This window comes from Leuciscus leuciscus (assembly GCF_965113295.1).
Source record: "Leuciscus leuciscus genome assembly, chromosome: 22".
In the NCBI taxonomy this organism is placed as follows: Eukaryota; Metazoa; Chordata; class Actinopteri; order Cypriniformes; family Leuciscidae; genus Leuciscus; species Leuciscus leuciscus.
Genome location: NC_138746.1, coordinates 6,664,996 through 6,677,288, shown reverse-complemented (window position 1 = coordinate 6,677,288; position 12,293 = coordinate 6,664,996). Strand labels below are relative to the sequence as shown.

Here is a 12,293-nt window from a genome sequence, read left to right as displayed (position 1 = left end):
CTGCCATATGTCTGTATAACAATAATTAATTTTGTCCCCATTAATAAGATGAATGTGAGTCTGTAAGGAAAGCAAATATTCATTTAATAGACCAGACATTCCCTGAGTGTTTAGTGATTATTAAAACCTGTTTGTCCATATAGTTGTTAGACCTGATGCATACACTGCACACGCGAGCAGCCGGCATCTACAGCTCTTGGGCAGAGGAACAGCGCCATCTAGAGGATGCTGGCAGAAAGATCGAGGCGGACTCTCAAACACTGTGGTCCAGCTGCTGGTGTCCACTCCTTCAAGGTCAGAGACTGGTCAACAGCATATTTGCAAGCCTCAGTGTCAATCAAAATTCATACATATGCTTACAATATTTCGGTTTTGTTGTAAAATAAGTAAAACCTCTCACTTGTAATATCTGATGTAATATTATTGAATGTATAAAAGAAACTGGATGTTCAGAGATGTGCTATAACCTATGCATTTTGGCCTTGTAGGAATGGCTTGGTTGTGCTGTGATGCACGGAGACAAGTCCGCATGCAAGCTCTCACCTACCTACAGAGAGCACTTCTTGTGCACGATCTACAAACTCTGGACGCGGTGGAGTGGGAGTCCTGCTTCAACAAGGTGAACTAGCTCTGTTTGTATCTGTAGTTGAGGAGTTTAACATGCATTTTCATTTTTGGAAAACAATTCCTTCACTAAAAAGAACTGAGAAAAGATGGTGATGTTTGTCTTTATTCAGGTCCTGTTTCCTCTGCTGACAAAACTCCTAGACAACATCAGTCCAGCTGATGTGGGCGGCATGGAAGAGACCAGGATGAGGGCCTGCACACTGCTTTCTAAGGTCTGGCCTAGGATTTCTTCGCTCATTAATCCCAACTTAAACCTGAATGAATTGAAAGGAGATTATACTGATTTTCATTTGTTGAAGTGATTCTGATAAGTGTTTTTGGTCTCCTCAGGTGTTCCTGCAGCATCTCTCTCCTCTGCTCTCTCTGCCCACTTTTGCTGCCCTCTGGCTCACCATTCTAGACTTCATGGACAAGTACATGCATGCTGGCTCCAGCGACCTTCTGGTGAGAGCTCAGATGAGCATAAGAATCACCTGTACTGACTTGAAAGAAATGCATCACATGGGATTTAATATAATAATTTTTTTTTTTTTTTATAAATAATGGCCGTTTATGTGTGAATGATTCCTTGTTCAGGTTAAGGGTGTCTGATATTGATGGGAATTATTAAAACATCTCCACAATCTGCCTTTGCAGAGAGATGGGTAATATCGTGCCACAGTATGCATTCTATCATATGCAGTTCAAAGCCTGTTTTGTTTTTTTATCTCTATTGTGGTTACGCTCATGTGACATTGCATTTCATTGTCATCACGGAAGTTTATTTGCATGCATTTTAAAGCCTCGGCAGTTCAAACGATTTTACACGCATGCTGTTCTGTTCAGATTTTTCTGAGTGCACATTACCAAAGCATGCACAGAAAGCCAGTGTGTGAGTACTAAACTAAGATCTCTTTCATATCTTACTGTGCTTAAACTGTCAAATACACACAAGGTTCAGAAACACAATCGGTTGTTTTAACGAAGTAAAAATAGGTATCAATTAGTGGTCGACCGATATTGGTTTTTTGATTGCCGATGCCGATATCTTAGAGAGCAGGGTGGCCGATATTTATATATATATTTATTTTAATCAATATTTAATAAATTAGAAATAAATTAGAAAACAAATCTTTAAAATAAACATGCTTTTATACTTTAGATGGCAACTTCTTGAATCTGCAATCCTATTACAGTATTTTTCACAAAGTAATTGTTTAGAAATATATGAATATGTGAATAAAAAGAAGTTAAACACTAACAGGGCACTCAGTAATCTGGTAATTTCGTGAGAAATAATCATATTTTTTCAAATAAAGACAAGGTAACGCTAATTTTACATACAGCACAGTGAAAACGATATGAATATGACACAGTTGGCAACTGGATATATCACAGATATGAATATGACACAGTTGGCAACTGGTTATATATCAGCTTATTTTAAAATGAAGGATTTAAAGTTTTTCGATCACGTCTCCTGTGAAGCTGATCTTCTGTTCGCATTCACTCACTTCGCACGGACCGACCGTCACTTGCAGACAGTAATGCACACTTCACAAGATATCACAGCTGGATTCGATTGTACAAGCTACAAAAAGTCGACCACTAGTATCAATATATTGGATCTGCACATTGTCTGTCTTAAAGTTACAGCAGCCTAATATTCCTGCTGCTGTCTGTGTCCTAAAGGTGCAGTAAGTGATTTCTGAGAAACACTGTTGATATTTGAAATCAACCCAAACAAACACACTCCTCCCTTCATTGCTCCACACTCAAAATGCATAAAACACGCAATGCAAGAGTGGATGTCTCTATCATAGCTGAAGCAAAGCAATATAATGCTTCGCAAAAAATAAAGCGAAGATGATGCACAAAAAAACAAGGATTAACGAAATAGAACACTGTACACAAGAGTATAACAAAGCAAATATATAAAAGCAGCTCCAGACAATGATGCTCGACTGTCCTGTTACTAAAGCTAAAATTCAACAACAGCATATCTTGATTCTCTGAAACAGCAAAATCATAATCCTTCTGTTGTAATGTCTCTCAGCCATCTCCCTCTTGCTCTCTCTCTCTCCTCCCCCATCATGAGTGTATACCCCCTACTGCCGATTGGCTACAAGTGTGTTGTGGTTCCTGGTCCGTTCCACTTTCAACAGCTTATTTCAGAGATTGCTTACAGCACGTTTAATGTTAAACAAACAACACAAGAACAAGAGAAAATCAATCGCTGTTCTTGACTGAAGAACTTTTGTAGCTTTAATAAGAATCAATGTATATTTAATTCGTACAGTGAAGACTATGCAGTGTTTTATTTTTTACATTTGATTTAGCCATTTTTTTTGCTTGAATGCTACAGTTAAATAGACCTACTGTAGCTGAAAAAATTAAAGCAGTTTATTTAATTTGTATCTTATATTGCATTTGTCCTATTGTTAGTAATTTGCGTCATTACCTTATGTTTTGTTATCTTGTACGGCTATATATTTAAAAGTAAGGAAATTAGTTTGGCTGTACTGCTCAGTAACTTGCAAAATAATCTTAAAAACCAAAATGAAAAATAATTGAGATATGATCGTGGATTGTGATCCTGCCTGAAACAAATGTGGCATGTTATTTTTGCTATTTCGCCCACCCCTAGTTCAGGTGTACAAGATTTACAGCAGAAAAGTTCTTAAATCCTGAACGCTGATGAGTGTGTCTGACTTTTGGTGCACAGCTGGAGGCGATCCCTGAGTCTCTGAAGAACATGCTGTTGGTGATGGACACAGCAGGGATCTTTCACAGTGCAGACTCTCGTACAGGCTACTCTGACCTGTGGGAAATAACCTGGGAAAGAATTGACTGTTTCCTGCCCCGGCTAAAGGAAGAGCTCTTCAAACAGGCTGTCATCCCAGGCAATGATCACTCAAATATCCATTTACCATTTAATTGAGTTCAACCACATAACACGTTAACTGATACCTTTTGGTTTTTGTACAGAACCAGTGTGTAATGTTCCCGTGGAGCCCGTCCCACAGCCTGTTGCTGTTACTCCAGCCTCTCCCCCTGTGCCAGTCCCCTCACCAGTGCCAGCTGCCCCTGCAGAGCCAAATATTCCCAGCAGACCCTCGTCGCCTCGGGATATGCAGACACCTAGTGCCAACGGTGATCGTAAGCGTTATTGGTTATATGCTGAAGTAGAAAAGTTGTGATCTTTAATTTATTTGCAATATTACTTTTTTTAACCAAATAACTGCAGCCTTGGTGAGCAGAAGAGACATCTTTTCAAAAAGATTAAAAAAATAATCTTAATTCCAAGCTTTTTCTGGTAGTGTATGTGGAAACTGTAATGAATATATGATACTTTAATGAATAGAAAGTTCAAAAGATCACTATTTATTTATAAATATTTTATTTATAATGTTTCTTTATAAATGTCTTTACAGTTAATATTGATTAAAAGCAATTTAATGCATCCTTGCTGAATAAAAGCATTAATTTCTTTTTATCTTGGTCAAAGTGTGGATAATTTTCAAAGCACAACTTCCTTTTTCTGTGTGCAGGAACAGATAGATCATCTCCAGTTCCTCCCTCAACACCTCCGATGCCCACTCCAACAAAGATGAGTCCTCCAGTGTCCCCGCCCCCTCTCGGCCAGTCTCCACTCATCCTGCAGCCCCTCGCCTCTCCGCTGCAAGTGGGCGTTCCCCCGATGTCCCTGCCAATCATTCTGAACCCGGCTCTCATAGAGGCTACCTCACCTGTGCCCCTGCTCCCCCGCCCCTCCGCTGACTGACCCGCCCGTCAAACGGAAGCCGTTTGAAGGAGAAACACAGTGGAAGAAGCGTCTGATTTCACTGTTCTCCTGCAGGCAAACACTCTCCACATCTGTAGCCCACACTATTCGATTATGTAACAGCAGGACCTGGAAGAAGAGCGCATGAGAGGACATTGACATGCATGGTTGCCTCTCTTTCGTTTCAAACATCAAAGCAACTCCCAAACTGCTCGGTCTCGAATGTCCTTCAGTAAAGAGATGTTACATAGATGATCATATTTATTCAAAACAGGAAGGTGTCACCATGGAGGACAGTCCATTATTGATGAGACTACATATATTTCAGTCAGGGGGGTCTGGTAGGTTAGCTGCACCTGTCAGAGCAGGTTTTAATGTACTAGTGCTCAGTTGTTACTCGTGAGATTTAGTCAGTGATGACAGAATGGCTGATTGGTAGAGGTATCGCACACTGGGTCCAGCTAATGATACCATAATAACTACACTGCTCAAGCTAATTGAACCTGTACAGTATGATGAAGAAAACTTAATTTATTTTGACAATTCATATTGTTTCTTATTGTGGCTTTTACACTTTATTTACATTGCTTTGCCGTAAATCGGTCCAGAAAACACGGTCACAGAGAAGTAGCCACTTATTTTTTGCCATACATGGTTCCTTAGTGGGGAAATTAAAGGGTTAATTCACCCAAAAATGAACATTCTGTCATAATTTACTCACCCTTGTGACGTTCCACACCTGTATGACTTACTTTCTTCTGCAGAACACAAAAAAATTTAGACTTTCCATTGTATGGACCATTGTATTTTTCAAAGTGTATTTTTTGTTCCACAGAAGAGAGTCAGTCATACAGATTTGATTTGACATGAGGGCGAGTAAATGATGACAGAATGTTCATTTTTGGATGAAATTTCCCTTTAAGTCTACAGAAGTTATTTTGCTTGATAACAATAAAATATGGCTTGTTCCCACTAGACTTGTTTTGATGACGCCACATAATTCATTACCGTGCACCTCTACAACATTCCAGACGCGTCACTAATGTTTTCAACTAAATGAACCAGGTGAACTCTGAATGTCAGGTTTTATTTTATTTGGATGGGTATATTTTATTCGCAAGTCGTCTTAAAGAGAGAGTTTTGTTGCTCAGGTTTATGCTGTATCGCTGTGGCACTTCTGCTCTTTAAAAGTTTCCCTTTTCGAGAATTTCTCCTGGCCATGATCATGATGATATTGATCAGTTCTTTCAAATACACGTTTCTGCTATTCTTTCTATCAACCATATCCCTTTACTGTGGTGATCTCGACTCTGGAAGTTTAGCAACCACTTTTAGTTTTGTATGAATTAATGAATGCTTCATAAAAAGTTGATGCCAGAAGAGAGCTGTTAAATTCACTAATATAAAAATATAATCGTTCTCAGACCCGCACCTGCGCTTGCATCAGCCAAGAGCTCCCGAGAACAGCTCAAGTTCATCTAGAGATCAGTGTATGACCTGACACTCGTGGTTTCTCCTCTCAGCATGTATGTTTGGAGCAGTACAGAAACTGTAGGTGCTTTAAGGAATTGTACTGTAATTTAATGTAGATTGTCACTGCTGTACTTCAGTGACAGAAGATCAATGAAACCAACACAAACCTAAGAGGCGGCTGTGGACAGACGGACATTTTCTTTTCTTTTGTATGTGCACTTGTTGTACTGCATTCTTAGATACATCAGGAACTAATTCTGTAGTCAACAGGTAACTCAATGAAAATAATCTGTATATATGAATAAAAGTTAATGTACTTTTTACAATGTAATAAATATATGGTAAATATCCTAATCATGTGTTACTGTGTTCCTCTTCCATGTCAATTTTATTTCATTGCTTTCTTTTAATTTAAGTCTTTTAACAAGCTGAGACCCAGTCATTTACTTAGTGACACTTTCAATAAAACTTGGCAGCCTATATGGTAGAAAGGCGAAATAGTTTTTGAAATCGCTGATACTGTACCTGACTAGAGAGAAAGCTATTGTCTTCTCTTTGCCAACTAGATGGGGAAACTTCAACCCATAATGCACTGGGCATGTTGCGTCAAAGGCCACTTCCACCAATCTGCAATGAAGTCAAATATAAGGTCTTTGCCAGGGTCAAATGTATTGCTTGCACAACTGCTTCCGCTTTCTTCTTATTACAACTCTGGAGTTTCTGGTAACAGCGTTCAGCACACCTACAAACATGAGAACGCAGATTATTATGTTTTATGGCTGTCAATTGATTAAAACAATGAATCATGTTCTCTGCGTTAACATGAATTATCTTTAACTTGCCTAAATGTTCATATAAATATATTTTCTTTCCAGCTGTGCATTCTGAATAATAAATCAATATATTTCCCCATAACCTGCAGCAGTCCAGTGCTCGTCTTATTATCCATGTTTTCTCTAACTTATATTTCATATCTGTTGAGTTTACATTTATAAATGAATTTGACTGATAAAACGAATTGCTTGTGTGCTGGTGCTCTTAGTCCAGTCTTTTAAAATATTTGAATAAAATAAATGCACGGTACATGCCTTAAAGCTCCAATATGTAATATTTTTTTTCACCACAAGCGGGCGCAGTTTCCAACAATAACAAAGGCGAAGCTTGATGACGCTATGAAGGAGGTGACGATGGGAGATGTCGTTTTTAATGCGTTTTCACTATCTAGCGATGTATCTAAATGGAATTAATGAATCATGATCACGGATGAGGTAATTTATTCGTTTTTGTATTACCTGTATGTCTGATCGTATTATTTTATGGCATCATAATTAATGAACTGCAAGGAACGGGAAATGTTATGCTATATTATTACAGGCATGTGGTGTAATTCATATCTATTAAAATCATCTTTACTGTAACTATTACGTTACTTGTACAATAAACATTTTTTTGATTTGCTTACCTCTCTCTCAAGTCCAAGATTGTCGCGCAGCTCTCTCCATCTCGAAAACACCCTGGCCGATATTTATCCGGGTTTTATTCCTCCATTTGTCACACGGAGGGGGACTCAAAATGTTTCTAATCATATTTTGCATTTGTATTGTTTTACTAGTACTTTCACAAACATGTAGGCCTATATAAAGTATGTAATAAATTGTACACATGCTTTTAATGATATTTTTACCGACCCCCTCGCGATTTCCGCCTGTGCAACTCCATATGATGGACGATTTTATAAGTTGTTAATAAGCAAAGTTAAAGAAAGACAGAAAGATTCATGTCGCTGCCAGAAGCTAGAACAGTGAACGGGGCTTGAGAGCGTGTTGTGAGTGAGGGCGCGGGTGCAGCCTCCGTGTTGCCAGATCCACATATTATACGTCTTTTTGGACTCGTGTTTCAATTTATTGTGACACTTTAGGAAGTTAATAAAGTGGGAAGTTGAATGTTAGGGCTAGGCTAGTGATATATACATTTTCTTCAAAAAAACACAAGGTTTGAACTTATTTCGGATTATTATTTTTTGTTTTGTTTTTGAATGTTTTTCGTGCAATATCTGGCAATATATTCTTTCCACTCCGCTCGTCTATGGCTATAACCAGAGCCATAGAGAGAGAGAGTTGCGACACTCTTTGATGTCGCCGCTATGGCTGTCACGTGGTTCATGTAAGCCCCAATAGTTCCAAAACGTACGCTGGCTGTCATGTTCTTCTATGGGACAGACAGCAGCGATTGCATTATTGAACGGTAAATATAAAATAAAACACACACCCAAGTACTTTTTCAGCTGTTATTGCATTATTGCATTTTGTTAATGTCAGTTTTGCATTTGGAGATAAGTTTTAAGCTATATTTTTGGAGGGAAAAGCTTAGTGTTCATGTTCGCATGGGTAGTAGCACTGGCTTTAGCGGCTCTAACTTAACTTTTCCATATCATTCATCTGATGATGGACGTCTCATGATATTTATTTTAGCACAACTGGGCTGTATTAGGCTATTGATTCCCGTGATTTTGCTTATAAATTTTGATTCAGCCATTAGCCTACCTTCGTGATCACGCAAAGAGGTCTGCCGTGGCGGTCCGTTCAGAATTCGCTTAGAAGCTAGCTCACTTCTTCTGATGAAAGTGGCCATCCCCAGGACCACAACGTGAAACATAATCATGTTAAGACTAAGAATATTATTTTAAGATTAAGGCCATACACATTATCAAAACTATAACAGATTAAAAACGAATTTAAGCATGGCTGATACAAATGAAGGTTTTCAAATAAAATATTTTTTATTAAACAATGACAGACAACAAAAATGTGTGCTTGTGTGTGTGAACAAGAAAAACAAAAACCAGGGGCAGGTGATCCATGAAACAGACAGGACTGGTGATGGCCATAACAATCCTAAAGGTCCAGCATTGTTCTCACAAGCCGCTTCACTCAAGACAATAATAACATAATGAAAAGTTAGTATATCCCAAAAAATTAAATTAAATAAAAGTTGCTATAAAGGTGGTAGCGATTCATTACCGAACTCTTAGCTGACGAAGTCGCGCTAGCTAACTAACGTTAGCTAGCAGGCAGTGCTTGAAAATTGGTTGAAACAACCAACATAAAATATAAATAATTACGCTGTGCATGTACAAATGAAGACCAGTATAAGCATCGCAAAGGGCCTCTGATACAATATAGACAGTTGACAATTCAAAAGAGGTCGATATTTCGGCAACTTAACTCTGGAACAACTCGACGCGCAGCAATGTAAGTGAATGGTGTCCAACGCCCAAATGACAGTGTTTGGAACTATTCCGATCTTCATATCCCGGAAGTAGGCGGTTAAAAGCGCCGCCATTATTTACAACGGAGGTCTATGGGAGTGTCGCAACTCTCTCTCTCTATGGCTCTGGCTATAACCAGAGCCCGTCTACGGAGAGCCTTGGCACTTCCTATTAGCCCCATTGTATAGATGGTTGGTTGCAGTTCCATTAGAATTCCACTGGAGGTGATCGCGGGCGAGTGCAGACTGAATGGGAGTTAATGGGGCTATACGGCTAAATTTGTCTCTTTCACCCGATTGCCGTTGAGAAATCTCAGATTTTATTGTAGGTTTTGCAGGTTCAACATGGGTTATAGGTCGAAAATTGAAAGAATTGAAATGAAAGAGTACTTATGTCCTTTCGATTTCTTACAAGTTGAGTTGTTGTTGCCCATAACACGCTAGCATTCTGCTAATGAACGCTGATTGGTCAGTGAAGGACTGATTACGACCAGAGATGCCGCTTGATGGCATCGTGTCATCCGAAGCGGGACCAGAAACAAACAAAACAAAAACTCTTCTAGCACGTGTGTTTACCTGTGTCAGCTGTGTTGTCGATGCCTCGAGAGAAAAGAAAGTGCAGAGCGCGAACGCACCAAAGTGACTGAAGGATTGCCGTAAAGCAGTATCTCTGGTCGTACGATGTGTGTGACGTCATTGACACTTTAAAAGACTTTTTAAAGCAAATAAGTGACTCTAAAAAATCTAACACCCAGCAATGTGTAATTTCTTTGCATCTCCTTTCGAATACAACATTCAAATTACTAGACAAAAAATTATATCCTGAGAAAAGTGGATTTTGATGGATATAGCGCCATAGACCTCCATTCATTCTGCACTCGCCTGCGAGCGCCCCCGCATGGACAGAGACGCGTTACTGCAGCCAGTCCAGAAACCGGAAGTAACCAGAGAGTGCCAATTCTCTTCCTATTAGACATTCTCTGCTATAACGCTATAACCACCACTTCCGCATTTGACCAAGTGATATTCCGGTGTGGTGGAATATTACATGGTCCACACCGGAAAAAAAGGATAGTGCGGACATTGCGTCACTGAGAGGCGACATTTCTTTTCCGGGACAGACAGTTATTTAAAATCGGAATTTCTCTGAAATAAAAAATCTTTGGAGACTTTTGAGATATTGTAAGTACACAACTGGAGGAAATATATCACACTGTGCAAGTTATTTCCGGAAATTTTATTACAAAATTGTTACATATTGGACCTTTAAATAAATTTGACGATGAACATCCTGTCATAGCTTTTTGGTACATAATGGCTACCGTAGATGCAACACGCATTTGAAAAAGCGAGGCGCTGAAGAGCACTATTTTTTTGGAATGCAAAATACATTATCACCACTAGATGGGAGAAATTCTTACAGTCCCTTTAAAGCTGCAGTCCGCCGTTTTTCCTCTTTGTCGCCATCTCTGTTTGAAATCTGCAATTGCAGTTATTTGCGGAATTATCAACTTTACGTGGGTTGTACCTCGGCACGGCACGGCGCGGATGAATCCAAGTCTGTCAATCACCGTGCCGGTGTGGATACTGTCATTCGCAATCACAGATTCTCATTCTACTTTTTGGAAGTATGACCAACATAAGAATTTTCACCGGAAAATGTTGTCTGAACAAGTAACATCCACTTTTGTTCTGTCCAACTAAGGGGAAAAAAGCATTGCAGTAAATCGCGCTGATTAAATCTAACGATCACGTCAAACCGTGCAAATTATACTTTGTTCTCAAATTGTTCATGTTAACAACATCAGCATTGCGTGACTACATTTAATGCCCTTCTGGTATTTATCCTTGTTTTCTCATGGGCCAGTTGCAGTCTCTTTTTTTCTCCGAAGTCTTTTGCATTTTACAACGGGTGAATCTCCAGTTGTCACTGATGATTGCCGTTTGAACCTTTCTGGTCCGCCATAAAATTGATACGTTTAATTATATCAAGTGCTGTGAGAAAAGGCAATAAATCTCCACCTCCAACATCCTCACGCAATAGAGATGATAAGTCCCGCCCATCCGTAAAACCCCACTGGACCTCTAGGTTGAAAAATCGTCAATGCAAGTGAACGTGAGAAAATAATTATTTTCTGGTCCCGTTTGAATTGTGCCATGAATGTGAACATATGTTGTCTGTGAATTTTTTATATAATTTTTCATGTTACGAGTTTGACAGTATATTGTATGATTCTTTGGCTAGCAGTTGTGGAAAAGACATAACGAGAAAGACTACATGTCGCCTATGTGACGTCACCCCATAACACATTTTCCCTCCACTTGTCAAATCCAGGCGGGTAATCCATCGACCGGAAGTTGAAGCCGGCCGCGTGCCGCCATCTTGTAGCAGAACTTCACTTGCGTTAGCATTCCATTGACTCCCATTCATTTTGGCGTCACTTTGACAGCGAATAACTTTACATCTGAGGCGTTTAAAGACTCCATTTGTCCATTATTTATTTCTAAAGAAACATGACAATGTATAAAGGGCTCCATTACCTTCTATGTTACATTATGGCCCCGTAGAAACAGTTTTTGTAAAAATAGGCTAGGGATTGCGTCATAACCACTCGACTCTCTGTTGCACCGTAGAGAAATTACCGTACAGACAGGAGGAGAAGCTCGCGGGCAATCGGGGGGACGTACTGGCGTTACATTTTAAAATAAATACTATACAAAATAATTAATCAGAATACTTACTCCTGCTCACTCACGCCAAATAACTCTTTGCTCAAGCTCGCCGTCTCTGCAAGATTAACGTTGGCAGTTTGCACGCACAGCTACTAGAAGATTTACATCTGTCAGACAGGTTGCTCACGTCATCAAGCTTAGTTTGAGACGGTTTGAGTCTGCGCGTCAGGAACGGAAGTGCTAAAAAATCGCTAAAAATGGGCTTCACTTGTCTCAATTGAGTTCCAATGAGATGGCTCTGTCCACTTCTTATACTGTCTAAGGTCAAATCACGGTGCTAATGCTGCGATAATCTATGGAGACAGATCGAGATGCCTGTGTGTTTTGTACCCAAATGTCACCATTCAAACCAAATGGGCTGTTCTTTATTCAGATTCCCGTCTGAAACGCGTCGAAAGCAGCGAAGAGTTGTAGTCCACAAAGTGCTCTC

At 39.5% G+C, this 12,293-nt stretch overlaps 1 protein-coding gene across 5 annotated transcripts in view; it reads left to right on the top strand.

Moving 5' to 3' along the window:
* Window positions 1–6,217, top strand: part of gbf1 (golgi brefeldin A resistant guanine nucleotide exchange factor 1) — an 82,906-nt gene extending 76,689 nt beyond the window's left edge. For all 5 annotated transcript variants that reach the window (XM_082153270.1, XM_082153269.1, XM_082153268.1 and 2 more), the window contains 7 exons: window positions 144–294; window positions 489–619; window positions 738–839; window positions 958–1,071; window positions 3,332–3,509; window positions 3,595–3,765; window positions 4,158–6,217. In XM_082153270.1, coding sequence (XP_082009396.1) covers window positions 144–294; window positions 489–619; window positions 738–839; window positions 958–1,071; window positions 3,332–3,509; window positions 3,595–3,765; window positions 4,158–4,390 — 1,080 coding nt within the window. In that variant the 3' untranslated portion in view covers window positions 4,391–6,217. The remainder of the gene's footprint in view (window positions 1–143; window positions 295–488; window positions 620–737; window positions 840–957; window positions 1,072–3,331; window positions 3,510–3,594; window positions 3,766–4,157) is intronic.
* Window positions 6,218–12,293: the final 6,076 nt, after the last annotated feature.